At 36.8% G+C, this 20,383-nt stretch overlaps 1 protein-coding gene across 1 annotated transcript; it reads left to right on the top strand.

The window, feature by feature from the left end:
* The first annotated feature begins 654 nt into the window (after positions 1–654).
* Positions 655–12,029, top strand: sfrp1a (secreted frizzled-related protein 1a). Its single transcript, XM_067440181.1, has 4 exons — positions 655–860; positions 1,086–1,962; positions 4,645–4,716; positions 11,638–12,029. Exons 2-4 carry the CDS (start codon positions 1,449–1,451, stop codon positions 11,961–11,963), a joined length of 912 nt encoding a protein of 303 aa, XP_067296282.1. The 5' UTR covers positions 655–860; positions 1,086–1,448; the 3' UTR covers positions 11,964–12,029.
* Positions 12,030–20,383: the final 8,354 nt, after the last annotated feature.

Genomic DNA, 20,383 nt, shown 5'->3' with positions numbered 1-20,383 from the left:
TGAGACAAAACAGCTATACTACACTGACATATTTTAAGATATGTCAGTGAATTTTAGTCCAGGATTAGAAATAATGTTTTAGTAAAATTATATTTAATCCGGAAAATATCAACATCATTCTTATACATAGCCTACTGTATAACATAATTAAGAGTTCACAGAAAGGAGAACAAAGAAAATAATTAGAAAGTAAAATTGTACCTTTTAGCTACTTTATTAAAAAAGTATTTTTTGATTATGCAGAGTTCAAGAATCAAATATATAGCCTGTTATATAAAATATGGTTAAAATGGTGATGTGTAGCTATAATTCAATCAAATAAGACTATTGATTGTTGTTGTAGAAACCAACAATTGCCATTTCTTATAGGAATCACCCTATTTGTGCTGACTGAATCATATTTTTGGGGGAAAGAGAACTTGCGTTTTAATAGATAGCTACAAGGCATCTTTCCAAATCAGCTTCCTAATTTGCTACAGTGACAGAAGGACTGAGGAAACATTTCGTAAATGGTAACATTTTATTTATTTTTACACACGAGTGAATTAAAACGGCGAACATTATAATGTCCGTGTTACTTTAAATTGTCTCGACAATGAGAGTTGGTGGTAATGAGCTCTGAGCTATCTTCAGACTTCATTATCTCACCAATGTGATTAGCAAAACAACTGCACAGAGGAGAGCTAACGTGCGTCGGGCGATTTCACACCTCACATTTTAAATTCATTTGGCTCGATGATGAAATACAAATGAGATCATGAACAGAGAAATAATGTCTTAAAAATGCACCTTTATATGTTCACGATGAGTAGAGAAATCGCTCATGACGGCTTAACAAGAATTTAAGTATGACAGCTAAAGTAAGTAACTCACGTTTTAAAGAGACTTCGTTGCTTGGTATAAAAAAATGGAAGTTTCGTGGTAATGCGTGGATGATTTACTCTGCAGCAGGTAATGGCTCTTACCGGCTTTTCAGAATATGGTAAATGTAGTTATCACAAGCCTTAAGAGAGTAAATCCTCATTGCATTTCAATGCCTCGAACAATGTTATCAAAATGAAGTTATTAAGGATCTGTTTCCACAGAGGGCGAGTGAGAGAAACGCGCGGGCGGGGATATTGGCTCCTTCATTGTGTCATTGAATACTTTGATTGACACACGAGAAGCAAAAGGTGCGGAAAGTTTCCTATTGGTCGCCGAGGCTGTCTCAGTCTCCCTGGTCTCCAGCGCAGCGCATTTCAAGCAACTCAGCCCTGTTAGTAAGCAACAGCAACGGGGTTTCAGAGGTGGAGTTTCTACAGCTTCAATACTTTGACTTGGGAGTCTTATAAAATCTAGAGGCATTTGGCTCTCCCTCCTCATTTTCTAGACAAAGAGGACTTCATTTCACTCAAGGCTCGCCGCTTTTGGGGGCTGCATTGACTGGGGATCCTGAGCAGGAGTTCACAATGAAGTCCCTTGCACCTTTGTTCCTTTGGCGGATCATCATCTTGATTATGTCACTTGTCTCATTGGGCCAGACATCTGAATATGTGTACGAAACCTGGAAGGCAGAGATGTACAACGGTGGCCGTATATACGACAAGCCTCCCCAGTGTGTGGACATCCCAGATGACCTGAGGCTCTGTCACGGTGTGGGCTACAACCAGATGCTGCTGCCAAACTTGCTGGAGCATGAGACTATGGCTGAGGTCAAGCAGCAAGCGGGGAGCTGGGTGCCCCTGGTGCACAAGAACTGCCACCCGGGAACTCAGGTATTCCTTTGCTCCCTTTTTGCCCCCGTGTGCCTAGAGAGGCCCATCTACCCATGCCGCTGGCTCTGCGAAAATGTTCGTGATGGCTGCACCCCCATCATGGAAGCATTTGGGTTTCCCTGGCCTGAGATGCTCACCTGCGACAAGTTTCCTCAAGATGATGTGTGCATCAGTGCGCCCAATGCCACAGAGGCCTCCAAGCCCACTGGTAAGTCTAAATTAATAATTACAAAAACTTTAGTTTGGCCTCATTCATATTTAAAAGATTATTTCATTAAATAATAAAGATCAATGTGAATGCTTTTTTTACATTTGGGGGGAAAGATTTTAAAAAAATTGTGGGTGGGGATAAAATATATTTCGGAGATGACACATTTCATCTTACTGTAAGCTTATACTGACTGTTTCAATGTATACTATATACATTTAGTATTATTTTACCCACTTTACAACCTTTTGCTGTGTGTGAGAAGTAACACCTGAACTTCTTAAAGGCAGTTGCAATGTTATTTCAGGGACCTGTGTCCATTTGGGAGTTTTCATCTAGAGCTATCACACCTTTTGTTGCTCTCAATACCTCATGTTTATGTCTGAATTTGACAAATGATTCAGTTTTGGGAACTGAACATGGTCATTCAAAAAACATCTGTAGAAGACGCAGGGGACATGGCTTCTTAGTAAAGCTTGGTAGATGAATTAAATATCTAAGTTTTTGCTTGTTTAACAGCTGGTAGCAATTGATTTCAGGGTGTTAGTTGAGTTCCAGGACAACACTGGGATGTGTTCCAACAACGGACCATTACATATCTATTTATTTGGTGTTATTTCGCAACTGCAGCAACTACTTTTTGGAGTAGACAATTGTCTTTAGTGCAGTTTGTCTTTGCAAAATAGACACTGAAGGCAGGCAGCAAACAAGACTTAAATGCATTATTGTATTTATGAGTTACCTGTTCCTGTCAATGTATGCTATTTTAAAGCAAAAATTTTGCCAGGCGTCCTTGCTGTGCCTGTTAACAATTTTTTTTCTTCACAAGGTAATGCAGGAGGATAGTACTCTTAGTAGAGAGAGAGAGAGAGAGAGAGAGAGAGAGAGAGAGAGAGAGAGAGAGAGAGAGAGAGAGAGAGAGAGAGAGAGAGAGAGAGAGAGAGAGAGAGAGAGAGAGAGAGAGAGAGAGAGAGAGAGAGAGAGAGAGAGAGAGAGAGAGATTGAACAGCTGCTTTTATTTACTGGTGGCACCTAAGCAGAAAATTTTAATTTTAGATGGTTAGAAAATAAATACATTTCCACACTCTTAGAGACCTCCCCTGTAATTAAAAGCAAATGCGGTTTAGCCTTGTATTTCAAAATGTCTTCTTGTAGTCATGTGGAGCATTTTACCAGGTAAGTCAGAGAATCAGGCACTAGTCAAACTTTCCCTATGGAAACACTTGAGCCCTATAGTTGTATGTCTCATACAAGGGAAAGTACAAACTAGCTTATGTAGATGGCTCATAAATTACAAGGGAATTTCCATTTCCAAAGTTACAACATGGTGTATGAACAGACTGTGCGCCAGAACGATGTACCACACTGGGAGAAGATACTTCTGTGACTTCAGCCATCTGCCCTAGCCTGCTGTTAGTGACGCACAGTACCGAGTGAGAGAAAACTAGCGTGGTGGCTTGGAAGCTGGAATACCAGAGAAGTTAATTTAATAAGCACCCCATAGAGATCCTGTCAGCTGTTATCACATGCTGTCAGCATCACAGTCAAATGAACCCAAAGCCACAGATACATTAGGCCCTCCCTCACATATCTACCCACTGTCAAGCTTCAAGCAGTGCTGGGTTTCAGACAAGAAAGGACTTCCTATTCTCTACAAGGGGTTAAGCCTAACCATTTGTCCACTATTTTCTTGTGAGTCAATGGTAATAATGCCTGTGGAGAAAGTAACGCTCAACAAGAGCCCCTGAAATTTGAACTCTGTTTTATCTCCTGCAGCACAGTTTAAGTTTACAGCTGATTTCGTCATCCAAAAATGCAGCATTGCTTTAAAATACAAATTTTTGTACAATTTTATCCACTGGCAGCTTGTAATTGGGTGATCATTTACATTACGCAGAACATAAAAGCTGCGACATAAAAATGTTTGCATTTGGAATTCCTGCGAACAGCTGTGTACAAGCTCTTTTCATCTTAGTGCAATTTCCACAATAATCTGTTAAATGGATATAAATGAAAAATAGTTACCAAAAAAAAAAAGTCAAAGTCTATCATAAATAAAGACAGATGGGAGTTTTATCGTGTTGAAGAATAGATTATAATGATAATATGCTTGAATCTGAATAGGTTTTTAAATCAAAATCTTAAAAGGGTCTACGAGAATTTACATTCAAGGGTTAATTTCTCTGTTTCCATGACTATAGGGAGGCATTCATGGAATAATAGTTGTTCTAATTACAGTCAGTCCCAGTTATGGGGGTGTTGTCCCGTGCCTCCTTTTTCTAACCTGCCTAACATGTAACAATAGTTTATATACAAATGTAAATAACAAAATCATATTCGTTTACTTCAAATTACCATGTGACAGGCAAAGAAAGAAAGAGGCAAACATTTTAATGTAAAAACCTTGATTGTAATCGTTCAGTGCTGTGAGAAGAGCAGAGCAAAACACAAAAGTGTACTAACAAGTATTGTATTTCAGGCCTTTTAAAACAACAACAACAACAAAAAAAGCCAGGAAGAAATTCCAATTGCTTGTCTGATTGGGTAGATGATTAGAGAAAGTGAAAGTTTTTTTTCTCACTGTGATTGGTCCACACCAAAGCAGAATGTAAAATGGTCACAACTGTATTTTCTTTATACAAATTTTCTGACATTTCACTGACAGCATGTCCTTTGTTTTAGGAGTGTGTCCTCCTTGTGACAATGAAATGAAAACGGATGTGATTCTGGAGCACATGTGCGCCAGTGAATTTGGTAAGAACACCAGTACATACACCAAACATGCCTGTAGACCGGAAAAAACACACATTCATTCTATTTTGCGCTCGCACGCTGAATGTGCCAAGACTGTAGCCCATCTTCCCCTCTCATCTTCTGTATTCTGGAAATGGAGTAGGTATGCAAGACAGCCAAGACTGATATATATTAGTTTGAAAGAACAGCCAAAACCACACAGTCCTGAAGCAGAACTACTCCCATATTCCTTCAGCTTTCCCAGCAGGCTCATTCAGATGCCTGAGGATTAATGTTTTTGCTCATCTTAAATTTATGTTAGAATAAGACCATGAAAGGAAGGAAAACTTTTTTTTTTCAGGAGTGGAAACCATATCAATACCTATTTTTTTTATAATGACTTGCTTACTGTTATGTTGAATCTTTTAGTTTAGTTTAAAGATGAGGTCCACCTTTCACCAGTGTTAAGTCATCATGTTGAGTCATAACTTTCTTTAGCCATAAATGTCGAGTGCCAGAATGATATTTTATTTCATGGCCATTAACACTGCTTTTGGGACAGATTCAAGCACTTTTAGAATCACTGGATCACAATTTTGTTATTTTGCACATATACTGCCAAATCCACTTTTAATAGAACAATGGTTTTAAACATTGAACACAGCAGAAGCTGAATGTTTTAACCCTTGTAAATCTATGGCATGGTTTGGATTACCCTTTGAGAGGCCACGACTCTTTAACTAATGAATTGAGGTAATTTGCAGAGGCCCTAAAGTCTTTATTTGGCTGTTACTAACAGCTCTAAATTGGGATGTTTGCTCTTCTGTCTGGATGTGACAACAGCCCAGGGGTTGACCTCTGGGCAGAGTCTGACAAAGTCTAAGTTTACTCTTTGGTCAGTGAGGTAAATGAGAGCACCCATTATACCCTGTTCATTTCCAAAATATTATTTCTCTCTCTATAGATTCAGGGTTAGAAAATTAGAAATTAAAGAAGAAATTAATACATTAACATTATTACATTAATATGACATAAAAATTGATTAAAAGGCATTTATTATATTACAAAACATTTCTATTTCAAATTATTTATTTTAATGCTTACTATTCATCAATAAAATATATGTATATATGTGTGTATATGTATGTGTATATATATATATATATATATATATATATATATATATATATATATATATATATATATATATATATATATATATATATATATATATATATAACACTGTTTTACTATATTTCTGATTAAATAAATGCAGCATTGTTGAGCATTTGAATGGTATAGAAAGTGTGCATGTATATTTTTTGAAAGAAGTCTCTTATGGTCACCAAGGCTGCATATGTATTTCTGATTAAACAAATTATATATATATATATATATATATATATATATATATATATATATATATATATATATATATATATATATATATATATATATATAAAATAAATTACACACACACACACACAGTATATTATTATTAATAGGAGTTGGACATTGGTACATGTTTTTCTCTATTATCTACCGTTTAAGAAAGGAGGGTTTAATTATTAGATTTTCAGTGTGACTGAACATTTAGATTTGTGGATGGTTAACAACAATGACTGTTAAATGAGCCTATAACTGCAGCCATTAAGGCCAATCACAGCAGGAGTTACCTCAACAAAAGGAGAGCAGTGTGAGAGTGACTTCCTGCTTCCCTCTAAAGAAGAAAACAAAAGCTGGTTTTGGTTAGCCTCTGACAAAACCATAAAGTTTCATTTAGTGTTTGAAATGGGTAAGCTATCTCTGGAAAGCTGCTGTCTTTCTCTGGTCAGCTTTATGTTTACCAACTCCAGTGACACTCTCTCTGTGACCTCAGTACTAAATTTGTAATCCAGGATATTGAAAAGACAGACCGTGAAGGAAGACAGGGTTCACGCTGTGACGTATTGATTTAAAGTAAATTTAAAGTAAGTGTTTTTCTATCCAGTTTAAATGCATATTGTTGTCTTATTAGATATTTCGAACGGCCCTGGATACTCCTATCAAACATTAAGTTTTGTCCTGATTTTGAATACCAGATATTGGAGATTATGGGAACAGAACCCAAATTATAGATATAACTTTATTGCCATCCTTTGCTCTTCTATCTTTCCTCTCCGACAAAACAGCACAGCGTTAGCACACTTTAGCCGGCTGTCTGTCAGTGATGCATGCAACTTTCCTGTAGTAAAACTGTATGCTGTTGCACTATTTTAACTCAAGCTCAACCCGAGCCACAGGTGCCATGTTTGTGAATTGTTTCAGCCCAAACTCTCCCTACTGGGTTTATGACACCGTTACATCTGGCTGCGGACATGTCTCCAAAATGACAGAGGAAGCGAGGTCAAAGATCAGGGACAAAGGTTAAACGTTTTTTTTAAAGCAATATTTATCAAGGAAGAAATGTGAATACTTTCACTGTTTTTTTAATCAGATTGATTCATTTCATTTTGGAAAGAACACTGATTGTGACCGCACAATTTCTGAGATATGCTCTCTCTGTTTATACCTTTTTTATCAAATATTTACTAAAGCTTTCAGGCATGAAGTACTTATTTGGACCATCTGAGATTGAAACATTATCTGCTTGGGTTTGTGTTTAGAATATGATCTACCGCATGTGCTCGGAAATGTTAACGTTATAATGGCTGCTTCATGTTTTTGTGGTATACAATATAGATGCAGTATCTATATGTGGAATCTTTGAGCACAATATTTGCTTATTATCCTTTAAGTGGTTCCGTAAACTAGTTCTGCTGATCTAGAGCTGTTAAGACTAGTGGTATGCTAGTCAACACCCTCTTGTTTACTCATATTGTCTTATCAGTTTGAGGGAGATTAGAAAGGCATAAAACACGGCTTGATTTATGTGGCGCTTTTTTGTGGCGTGCCTTTTTTTAGACACTGGATTACAGTGAACAAGAGAGACTAACAATGTTATAGCTTTCCCATTGTTATTGTTCGGAAAGTGTGGCGTTACACGTATTAGCTGTAAAGCCACATCTGAGGGTATCCGACTGTACCCATGCACCCAAGGATTACATTCACAAACACAAGGTGCAAAATGAGTTCACCATGGGGTTAAAGTGGGATTTGAACTAAGATAAAGTGGTTGTGGGAGGTAGGCAACACTTTTTCTAGCCTGGATTGATAATTCTTTAACCTTCAGACCATTTTTTTTCATCAAACACTAAGCCCTTTTATAGACTTTAGATCAAACTGTAATCCCTTCCATGTGCACTTATAATACTGGGAAGACTCTGGCTTATTTCTTCAAGATTCATTAGAAGTGAGAAGGTGTGAGATATGGGTTGCAGAATAGAACACATTTCTTCATGTAACTCTTTGAATTACCGTATGTCTTTAGATGTTAAGAGCTAATTTTCTTAAAGACTTAAGAAAGTTAGTCTCCATGGGGGACTTTAACTTTGCTTCAGACTGCACAATATATATATATTCACAAACACAGGTCCTTCTCAAAAAAAATTGCATATTGGGATAAAGTTTATTATTTTCCATAATGTAATTATAAACATTAAACTTTCATATATTTTTGATTCATTGCACACCAACTGACATATTTCAGGTCTTTTATTGTTTTAATACTGATGATTTTGGCATACAGCTCATGAAAACCCAAAATTCCTATCTCAAAAAATGTGCATATCATGAAAAGGTTCTCTAAACGAGCTATTAACCTCATCATCTGAATCAATTCCTGAGGCTTTTAAAAACTCCCAGCCTGGTTCATTACTCAAAACCGCAATCATGGGTAAGACTGCCGACCCGGCCCTGTCCAGAAGGCCATCACTGACACCCTCAAGTGAGAGGGTAAGACACAGAAAGAAATTTCTGAACGAATAGGCTGTTCCCAGAATGCTGTATCAAGGCACCTCAGTGGGAAGTCTGTGGGAAGGAAAAAGTGTGGCAAAAAACGCTGCACAATGAGAAGAGGTGACTGGACCCTGAGGATTGTGGAGAATGACCGATTCCAGACCTTGGGGGACCTGCTGAAGCAGTGGACTGAGTCTGGAGTAGAAACATCCAGAGCCACCGTGCACAGGCGTGTGCAGAAAATGGGCCTACAGGTGCCGCATTCCCCAGGTCAAGCCACTTTTGGGCTACAGAGAAGCAGCACTGGACTGTTGCTCAGTGGTCCAAAGTACTTTTTTCAGATGAAAGCAAATTTTGCATTCGGAAATCAAGGTGCCAGAGTCTGGAGGAAGACTGGGGAGAAGGAAATGCCAAAATGCCTGAAGTCCAGTGTCAAGTACCCAGAGTCAGTGATGGTCTGAGGTGCCATGTCAGCTGCTGGTGTTGGTCACTGTGATTTATCAAGGGCAGGGTCAATGCAGCTAGCTATCAGGAGATATTGGAGAACTTCATGCTTTCATCTGCTGAAAAGCTTTAGGGAGATGAAGATTTCGTTTTTCAGCACGTCCTGGCACCTGCTCACAGTGCCAAAATCACTGGTAAATGGTTTACTGACCATGGTATTACTGTGCTCAATTGGCCTGCCAACTCTCCTGACCTGAAACCCATAGATAATCTGTGGGATATTGTGAAGAGAAAGTTGAGAGACGCAAGACCCAACACTCTGGATGAGCTTAAGGCCGCTATCGAAGCATCCTGGGCCTCCATAACACCTCAGCAGTGCCACAGGCTGATCGCCTCCATGCCACGCCGCATTGAAGCAGTCATTTCTGCAAAAGGATTCCTGACAAAAAAAGTATTGAGTGCATAACTGAACATAATTATTTGAAGTATTACTTTTTTTGTATTAAAAACACTTTTCTTTTATTGGTCGGATGAAATATGCTAATTTTTTGAAATAGGAATTTTGGGTTTTCATGAGCTGTATGCCAAAATCATCAGTATTAAAACAATAAAAGACCTGAAATATGTCAGTTGGTGTGCAATGAATCTAAAATATATGAAAGTTCAATTTTTATCATTACATTATGGAAAATAATGAAATTTATCACAATATGCAAAAAAAATTAGAAGGACCTGTATATGTATGTAAGTGTAGGTTCAACAGGATACGGGGAAGATTTAGTTACATTGTGTGCTCAACCATTGGAGACTGATCGGGGCTGCGTTTCCCAAAAGCATCGTAAACCTAAATTGATCGTAGAGCCCATAAGTGGAAATTGTTCTACAATCAACTTAAGCTCACAATGATTTTGGGAAATGCAGCCCAGGTTGTTAAAGCATAATTAGCAGTAAATCTCAATATAGATGTCTGCTCATTTCCACGGGTCTTTAGAATCGGCCTGCTAATTGGTCTGAATTCTTCTCAATGTGGCAGAGTGCCTGAAGTTCACTGGTGGGTCACTGATGTTAGACTGCTGAAGATGATAAGATATTACGCTCTGCATGTTTCTCCATCATTAACCCAGAACGAAAAATGAAAAAAATCTCTTGCAAGGCGATGTGACACAGGAACAGCCATTGAAGTTTCACTCTCTGGCAGGACCACCGTGGAGTTGACTCGTGCATAGCAAGGTTAAGGAAATGAAAAGATTAACAGGTTAAAGAGAGTTTACTGACAGATCAGACAGATTAAAACAAATCTAAGAATGTGGAGTAAGATTAAACCAGGAGTTAAATGGTCATGACAGAGTTTCCCCATGTAAAATTCATAGGAGTCTTATAGGGATATATATTGCATTCTTAGATTTGTTTTGTATATATATATATATATATATATATATATATATATATATATATATATATATATATGCAAAAATTTCATTTTTATTTATTTTTTTACAGTGTGCTTATTTAAAAAAAAAATTTAATCACTTAATCCTTACAAATGCTAATTTATCAGTTAGTAATCAGCAAATCTTAAAATGAATATCCATTTTCATACTGTGCATTATGTTGTGATGCTAAAGTCACTTCTAGTTTTTAAAATTATTTTAATGATTTTTAAAATTATGAATTTTAATATCAGGCGTTTATTGGTTATCAGCCATAACAGAAAAATTATGAACTTGTCAGGCAGAATATTAGTTACTCATACATCCCTTGATACTTTTGGTGTTTGATGGATGTTGATGGTTTCTCCAGTGGAGTAACAGTTGAATGGGGACCATTTCACCTGCAGCCAATATATTCATCTTGAAAAATTTTGACCTTTGACTAATTGCCTTAAGCTTATAAGAGAGGTATTCAAAGGAACAAAACCTAGTATCCTTTTACATCTGGAGGGGCAGAGGGCAGTGAAGCTGCAATTTGGGACATTCTTGCCCCCTGGGAAAAGAATACGGCAATGAGTGCGGTTTTGGTTTGCATGGATATCGATGCTTTCTCTTGAACTTGACATAGTTCTTGACAGAGAGACCAGTATCATTATGGCTTTGCCCTGAGCCCATTGGCAGAGAAGACAGGCCTGATATTGATTACACCTTCATTCTTCATTTTTTCTTCCATTTCTTCATTTCTCTTTTGCTCCCTGCATTACTTAGCAGCATAATCTCTCTTTTATGGTCTTGGACGTTTGGGAACAGCCAGCGATACCCCTTGCAACCCAAACCTTTCATGCCCTCTTTGAACCCAGCACATGGCCTGAGGGATTAGATGAGTTTTTGTAGATGGGAGAGCGCTGCACAGTCCAGGGCACAACATAAATTTAAATGAAGCTTTGGAATATCTTAGACCACAACAGATGCAGTAGGTGGGAGCAGTGTTTAAAAACACTGTGGGGGCTTTTTCTGGCAGCTCTCGAAATCTCCATGTCATTATGGTAATAAACACAATGGCTTATTTGAAGAAATACAGAAAACTAATATTTACTGGCAAGATGATGTAATCTTAGGTCTCCTCTCCGCCCACCGGAGGAGATAATTTCAGAAAGCTGATCGCAGTTCTCTCTGTTCTTTTTATCCACAGCCATAAAGACTAAGGTCAAGGAGGTCAAACGGGAGAACATGGATCGCAAGGTGATTCTGGAGAAGAGGAAAAAAACCCTGAAAATGGGCTCTTTAAAGAAGAAAGACCTGAAGAAACTCAGTCTTTACCTGAAGAACGGAGCCGACTGCCCCTGCACGCAGCTAGAAAATCTCGGAAACACATACCTTATCATGGGACGCAAGGTGGACAAACAGTACCTACTCACCGGTATTCACAAGTGGGACAAATCCAGCAAAGAGTTCAAAAAGACCATGAAAAAACTCAAAAGCCACAAGTGCCCTGCTTATGAGAATGTCTTCAAATAAACACACACACTCACTTACTTTATGAACTTGCACATCCACGCAACCCAAAATATTGTTTTATTTTTCATTGTTTTTATATATATATATATATATATATATATATATATATATATATATATATATATATATATATATATATATATATATATATATATATATATATATATATATATATATATATATATATATATATATATATATATATAATTTCTCATGTATTTTGTAGATCAAACACTTGAGGTGTTTTGTCTTGGATCTGTGCTGTTTAAGACAGATAATGAATCATACAGTTGACACCTAACTCTCCACCAAAACCAACTGATCACTTTTGTACATATCCAAACATGTTACTGTTACATGTACTGATAATATCTTGTGACATTATCAGAATTCACCTGCAACTGATTGCTGATCTTTCTTTTCTAACAAAAAAAAAAGACCTAATTCCAAACTATAGTTCAAAATGTATTTGTGCATTTTTGTACACACTGTGAAAGTACATACCAAGCCATTTCTTTAGTCATATTGAATCTATTATAAGTTGCTAGAATTACGCTAAATTTAAAAGACAATATTATTTTGCAGTGTGCATTGGTTACATTCTTTTCTGTGACCTGTACTGTGACCATCAAGCAAACAGTCTTCAAACTTGTTTAGCAACTCTCTGTTTACTCTAATAAGTGTTTTTCGTAAGTACGGACAAGATATATATGCATTACATTTATTGCACTGCTGAATTCATGTATATGACAAATTGAGTTTTTTTTATGGTAGGATACTATATTCATAGGCAAATACTTTATCTGCTGTAGAACAAACTGTTTTCTGACTAGTAAAATGATTATAAAAGAACAGTACTCAACAGCATTATAGCTTATAGCAAAATCAACAATACTGCTAAAAATCAGTTTACATTTTTCCATGTAAACCGACAACTCGCTACTGTTATTAGTTTATAGCGCTGTTTGCATTGCAGGTTTTTTTCATTGCAAAACTCTTGACATTATAGCCAACAGCTTTGTCTAAACCAATCATTTTTAGAATAGTGTTCGTTGCATAATACATCTCTTAATTTTTTCCTTAAAATGATCTTACTGTGGTGTAAAACTGTTTCACTGCTCCTCAATTCCCATTTTTATGTTGGCAATCATTTTGTATATAAAATTCTAGCACAAATATAAAATAAAGACTATAAAAAGGTTGATGTCTTCTGCACACCATGTTATTTCCAGTCACTATCGGACTAGTCATTCAAAGTTTTAGGTAAAAAGCTTTTCTTAAACATTTATGTTATCATATACAGTCATTTTTCAGATATTCTGTGGTTAATCCCGCTACACAGCAGTAGCAGAGCCAACTCAAATTACAACAAATTAGTTCAAACAAATGAACTTCATGAGTATATTAGAACTTTATTTTGAGTTTCAAAACTGAAACATTTTAAGTTAACTGAAATAGTTTTATTGTTTTGGTTTTATGAACTTGTTTCTTTTAATTTAGACTAACTTATTCTCAACTGAAACCATGCTTTGCCATGACACTCAAAAGCAACAGGAATTTGTTAAAATTATGTGTTATATTATGTTTTTTGTGCGTGTGGAGCTTAAGCTTAGTTTTAGAACCTATATTCACAGTTCAGGCATAACATTATGACCACCTTCCTAACATTGTATTGGTCCCCCTTTTGCTGCCACAACAGCCCTGACCTGTCGAGGCATGGACTCCACTAGATCCCTGAAGGGGGTGCTGTGATATCTGGCACAAAGATCTTAGCAGCAGATCCTTTAAGTCCTGTATGTTGCAAGCTGGGCCCTCCATGGATTGGACTTGTTTGTTCAGCACATTCCACAGATGCTCGATTGGATTGAGATCATGGGAATTTGGAGGCCAAACTCATCGTTGTGCTTATAAAACCGTTAACTTTTGCTTTGTGGCAGGGCATTTATCCTGTTCAAAGAGGCCACAGCCACCAGGGAATACCGTTTCCATGAAAGGCTGTACATGGTCTGCAACAATGCTTAGGTAGGTGGTACGTGCTAAAGTAACATCCACATGGATGGCAGGACCCAAGGTTTCCAAAGCAAATCACTGCCCAAAGCATACTTCCCATAGTGCATCCTGGTGCCATGCGTTCCCCAGGTAAGCGACGCACACGCACCCAGCCATCTACGTAAAGTGATAGAAAATGTGATTCATCAGACCAGGCCACTTTCTTCCACTGCTCCGTGGTCCAGTTCTGATGCTCACGTGCCCACTGTAGGCACTTTCAGCGGTGGAAGGGTCAGTATGGGCATCCTGACTCATCTGCAGCTATGCAGCCCCATATGCAACAAACTGTGATGTACTGTGTATTGTGACACCTTTCTTTCAGAACCAGCATTAATTTGAAAGCTCAGGAATTTGAGCTACAGTAGCTCGTCTATTTGATCAGACCATAAGGGCCAGCCTTGGCTCCCCACGTGCATCAATGAGCCTTGGCTCATTATCTTATATGGGGATATAATGTAATGACCCTGTCACCGGTTGACTACTCTTCCTTCCTTTCACCAATTTTGATAGATACTGACCACTGCAGTCCAGGAACACCCTGCAGTTTTGGAGATGCTCTGACCCTGTTGTCTAGTCATAAAAACTTGGCCCTTCACAAACACGCTCAAATCCTTACGCTTGGCCATTTTTCCTAACACATCAAGTTTGAGCACACTAACAGCTGCTCTTCATACTAAGTGTTATTCACTTCACCTGTCAGTGTTCATAATGTTATGCCTGATCAGTGTATGTTAAATGTATTATATTGCTGTCCTCATTCAGAAAGTGATATGCTATGCTAATGCTAAAACATTGTGTAACCAATTAGCAAGGTGGCATTTATTGAATTATCTTGTTAAAGCTTGTCAAGTTTTCACTACAAAAAAATGAGATTCCATTATATTTTTAAGTTAAAAGTATGAATTAGCCTACTCACATATTTCAAGTTGAGAGCAATTAAAATGTATGATTACAAAATAAGTTCTGATTAGGCTACTTTAAATTTCTTAACTTGAAAAAGTGGAGGCAACTGATTGCCTAATTTTATTGTTTGTTTTGCCAACTTATTACAGTACATTACAAAACACTTGTATAACATACGAGAATTCAGTTTGCACATTTTGAACATTCAGATTATTTTAGTTTTTGTCTTTGCAGTTGATAGTTTATCTGTGAATTTGGTGCACTATGTATGAGGGATTTTTCATTATGAGGGTTATGCCATAACATTTAGCAACTGAAAGGTTCAGGCTAACCACACAGAGAAAAGAGTACTGCATGCTGGCCAAGATACATTTTTCACAAAGTGAAATTACTTCAATATACTTATACTAAAAAAATAAAAATAAATAGCAGTATTCATTCTTGCTGTCTGAAGTTGCGTGTTTTTTAAGCATGCTAATCCTGTCTGGAATGTTGCAACAGTTTTATATCAACAATGAGCACAAGTTCAATAAACTGCAATTTCACTGCCATGGTTCTTCAGATGATTTATGGGACATGCTCTACATAAAAAAAAAAAACTAAAAAAACAAGCCAGCTCTGGAAATGATTGCATGGATGAGTACAATAGACTGTCAGACTTAATCAAACTGTCTGCATCCACCGATATGACTGCCAGATACAGCTATTTGTTGTTTTATGCTCAATTTTACCTCAGTGGTGTTTTGAGAAGAATCCCAGCATGCTTTTCTTATTTGTTTCAATATGGTTACGATCTGAAATGCTACCTCTTACAAATCTCTTATGTTCTAGCTGTAAAACTGATTTCACAGTTGGTCTTGGTTGATGTCATATCTATACAAACTAAACACAGCCAAATATATTGCACAGTCGTTGCTGACAGAGCTGTTTAAATAAGTTTTAATGATGGAAATGGTTCTTCGCCTTTCAACATTTGTGTGTTGTTAAAATTACATTTTAATAGTCCTTGTTTGTGGTTTAGCTTAGCACTCTCACCTTTTCTTTTCTAAAAAAGTATTTTGGCTCACTGACTCATGTTTGAAGGTAACAATAAACCCCATCAACCGATCAATTAACATTGTAAATCAATCAGTGAAACAACTACATAACCTAAGATTGATCGCTGTAATGTTCAAACAGATCTATTGTTAAAATGCCAATAAATGCAGAGTTCCTGTTAACACCGGTAAGGAATAGAAGGCTAATTACTTTGGTGTGTATCTCAATAGGAGAAAAGAAAAAAGAAAAAAAAAGAATGAAAAATGCAGGAATAATACCAAGACCAATCTTTGGACATATGGTTTTAGAAAATGACCTAGTATTGCAAAATGTATTTCAGATGTGGTTTCATCCCTGTCATGGTTAAAGCAGCTGTCTTCAAAAGCCTGCAAATAGTCAGGATGCAGCTTTACCTTATTAGGAAACAATCTATGATTAAAACTCTCTCTCTTTTCAGAGGTCAGACAACACCTTCTGCTTTTAATTAGAGTTTGCATACTCCAGTGAGGTTTATGGGAGTTTACAATAGTAAAACAGTGAGATGAGTTTGAATAACGAAAATGTGGACAAACATTATTCTGATCAAGAGAAAAGTGCAGGCAAATAAATTAGATGCACAATCTAACACAACAGGTTGTGTAACATGCTGATCCATAATACTCTAAATTATTAGTAGTATGTTCTGTTAATGATTGACTGCACTACAACTACCAGTACCTTAACTTTGTAGATCAGATAAGTCATTTTGGCATACAAAAAGCTTGACACATCATAAATCTGAATACACATCAATTCACTTTCAAAATAAGTAATTCCAGGTTATTTTCTGCCATTTTTTCAAGATCTTGCAACAAGGCTTACTTAGACTTAACTCAGGCATTTAGTGGGCGGGACTAGTGCTCACCTTTCACTGTCAGCGTTTTGATTTCAACAAATCATTTTGGACAAGCACAAACTACTTGATAAACATTCATAGAGACAGACACACAGCTGCTGACCATTCGCGATCTGGGGTATTCCAGAAAGCAGGTTATGTGTCAGACTTTCAGTTCCAAAGATGGAGGTAACTTTCAGGGTATAGCCATATCAACTTACTCTCTGAAGAACTTCCTCTGGAGCAGAGGTTCTGTCCCAGGGTTAGTTTGTTTCAGAGGTATTCAGAGCATGATGAGGCTGCAGTGAGCATAACAAATTTCACATTATTTTCATATAGTATCTGTTACATAAAGCAATGCTATTTTACTGTAATTTATCTTATTTTATTCTCCTCTCACACATCTTAGATGTGTATTCAAAATGTTTTTGGATAAAAATGGGACATTTTCTATATAATCTTTATAATATAAATTCTATAATAAAATGCATGTAATAAATATTACAACAAATGAAATTAAAATAGCTAAAACAATAAATTAACTTTTTTCATTAATACATTTTGCATCATACTTGTTCAAAGTATAAGAAACTGATTAAAGAAAGATTAAAGGTGCACTATGTAGTATTCCTGCAGTAAAATATCCAAAAGACACCATGGTCAGTGTTATATATTTTGTTCAGTTGAGTATCTACAATATCTCAAATGTTTCCAACTATTTGTAAATTGTGAGAAAATTGCTATTTTAAGCAATGACCCGGGACATTTCAGCATAGCATTTGATTGAGTCGCCTGTCAATTGCGTCATATCTGCATGACCCTCAGTTTCTGGTTTTATTTGGCAGAAACGCTTTTCTCTTACACTGTAAAAAATTATTTAAAAAAAAGTTACCTGGTTGCCTTAAAATTTTGAGTTCATTGAAATTAAAATTGAGTTAATACAATGAAATTTTTTTGAGATTCGAGAACCTTTATTAAAATATTATTAAAAGATTTTGTAAGAATATTGGGTAATTGTGTGTGTTTTATTTCTGACGACGCAGTGAAACATGCCAAATAGTGCTATTTTCATGATTTATCACATTTTTTATGTGGTTCAGATACAATAATATTTTGAGTTTCTATTTATTAAACAAATTTCCTTCATTGTATCAACTCAAATTTTTAATTTCAATAAACTCAAAATTTTAAGGCAACCAGTTTACTTACTTTTTTAAGTTAAACCAACAAAAATCAACCAAATTTTTTTTACAGTGTAGCAGTGTGAACAAGTGTCACAGCAGCCACCGAGCGAACGCACAGAGTAACGTCATAACATCATTTTAAACACACTTAAATGTATCTAAGATGGTAAAAAGAGCTGCATCACCTCATACCAATGACCGGAAAAGTGGAAATAGTGCGGGCGCCCGGGGTCTGTGTTCCGTCCTGTCATAATAAAAGTCCCATTTCTCGCGAGCCGTGTGTTTGTGCAACAATCGCTCCAGCGGCCGTTCACAACACTCGGTCCTGCTCTTCATACTACAGTAACGTTAATAACCGTATCCATGAACATGATTTCTGCCCGTGTCCTATTTTTTCACCGGCTGTGAGATGAAGACTATGTCCCAAGCGTGCTCAAATTTTGCGTCATCAAACTACACCTTTGTTTTGAATAGGCGCCCTCCAGTGGACGGAAAGTTGTATAGTGCCCCTTTAAAAGATTAAAAAAAGGTTACAAAACCACCCACTAGATGGCGATATGTACTAAGAATTTAAATCACTATTAAACAAAAAAAGAAGAAAGAAGTATGGTCATGGGGACTCATGAGGGTTGAAAAGTATGAAATGTTGGGCATTTGACTGTCACAGCTTCAATTTTGTACTGGAGGTGGAGGGCCTAACAAGTGCACTTAAATGGCATGTCCCAATCCAATTTTGCTAGTTTAATGATGGGAAAAATGGTCATGTTCATAGTTGCACATGGTCCGAAAGGGTTGTACCTAGTCTCTTAATGAGTCATGGGTGTGCTTTGGGCATAATGTGCAATAAACACGAGTTTCATCTTGTGCTGCTCTGCAATGCGAAGACTAGTATAAACTCCCTTTACCAAAAAAACTATCTTCAAAATTGACCGACATCAGTGTTTTACCTTTTGTTTTTTGTTGTTGCTAAAGGGCATTTGTATTAGTCTTCACATTGTGCACTTTGTAAACATGGGGGCGGTACTTCTGCCTACGTCTAGTGTGACTTTTCCGACGTGATTACGTAATCTGTGGTGTGCCGCAGAGCAGTGCAAGGTGAGCAATTTAGGTTAAAAAGCTATATATATTTTTTTCTTTTTGAGAAAATAACCGATTGTTTCGCTAGATCGCTAGACCCTAGTCCTCATCTGTAATAGTGCAGAGCCTCTGTCTGAACCCCTTTGAAAGAACTTTGAAACTGCATTGATTTGCCTGGAAATAGTAAGGATGTAGCTTTGATTTATTAGGAAACAATCTATGATTTAAACTCTCTCTCTCTCTCTCTCTCTCTCTCTCTCTCTCTCTCTCTCTCTCTCTCTCTCTCTCTCTCTCTCTCTCTCTCTCTCTCTCTCTCTCTGCATTGAAGTACTTAATGTGGAGAGAAATCCTGAAATGTTTTCCTCAAAAAACTATTTATTTTCAACTGAAGAAAGAAAGACACAAACATCTTGGATGAGATGGGGATAAGTAAATTATCGGGAAATTTTAATTTTGAAGTGAATTAATCCTTTAAACCCGCATACCTCGAGTAAGCAAGGTTTGGGTTAATCAACCGAGAGTTTAGGGTTATGTGACGGTGAGTTAACCTTTCTTTCTGGAATACACCCCTTAGGAAAGTCATGAGTGAAAAGCTTTCTTTGACTATTGTAATGTTGACTTCATCAATCACCTGATCAATGATATCTCAACACAACTGCTTGCCAGATTAATGTGCAAATTAAACAATTTAAATTAATACGCTTGATTGACTAATTTTTCTTAACCTTGTCCAGTTTTTGTGCTATCAAATTATGATTTTAAAACTGTGTTGTATTGTAAAGAGCAGCGGAATTTAAAAATGAAAACATTTCAGGTTGTTCCTACGCCTTCTAAGTTTGAATTGCCTCCATTTGCAAAAACCAAAATGATACTTAAAAGGAATTTTCATGAGTCTGATAATGCTTGTTTAAATTCCTTACACATATTATGTTATGATTACTCTCTGTAAAATGCTTGCATCAAAGTATGCTAAGGTGCTTTGCATCTCTCAGTCACCTCTATCCCCGTTTTGCCTTTGACTCCTCTTATACTTAGGAATTTGCTTCATAATGTCCCGGACTAGATAACAGGCAACCTCTTGATTAAATAAATTCTGATAAAGCTGGAAAAAGCCTCTGTAATTTTTAAAGTCATAATATAAACTGTAAGTGCTACTTATCTTCATGCAGTGGCCAAGAAAGACCTAATAGCGTTCTGCCGCGACGTGGGAGGTCTGATCTGATATTTGATGAGTGGACACACTCATCTGACCTGGCTGAATTCCTAGTAGATGTTAAGATTTTGGTCATGCCTTG

The sequence above is a fragment of the Pseudorasbora parva genome, chromosome 3 (genome assembly GCF_024679245.1).
Source record: "Pseudorasbora parva isolate DD20220531a chromosome 3, ASM2467924v1, whole genome shotgun sequence".
NCBI lineage: Eukaryota > Metazoa > Chordata > Actinopteri > Cypriniformes > Gobionidae > Pseudorasbora > Pseudorasbora parva.
Note: the sequence above shows the minus strand (reverse complement) of the source record. Positions and strands in the feature narration are given on the sequence as shown.

Bases quoted from the DNA above. Each gene is read 5' to 3' on its own strand.
- sfrp1a (XM_067440181.1), top strand. From the start codon at position 1,449: ATGAAGTCCCTTGCACCTTTGTTCCTTTGGCGGATCATCATCTTGATT. The intron at 1,963-4,644 runs GTAAGTCTAAAT...CCTTTGTTTTAG, and splicing joins AGAGGCCTCCAAGCCCACTG to GAGTGTGTCCTCCTTGTGAC. The intron at 4,717-11,637 runs GTAAGAACACCA...TTTTATCCACAG, and splicing joins CATGTGCGCCAGTGAATTTG to CCATAAAGACTAAGGTCAAG.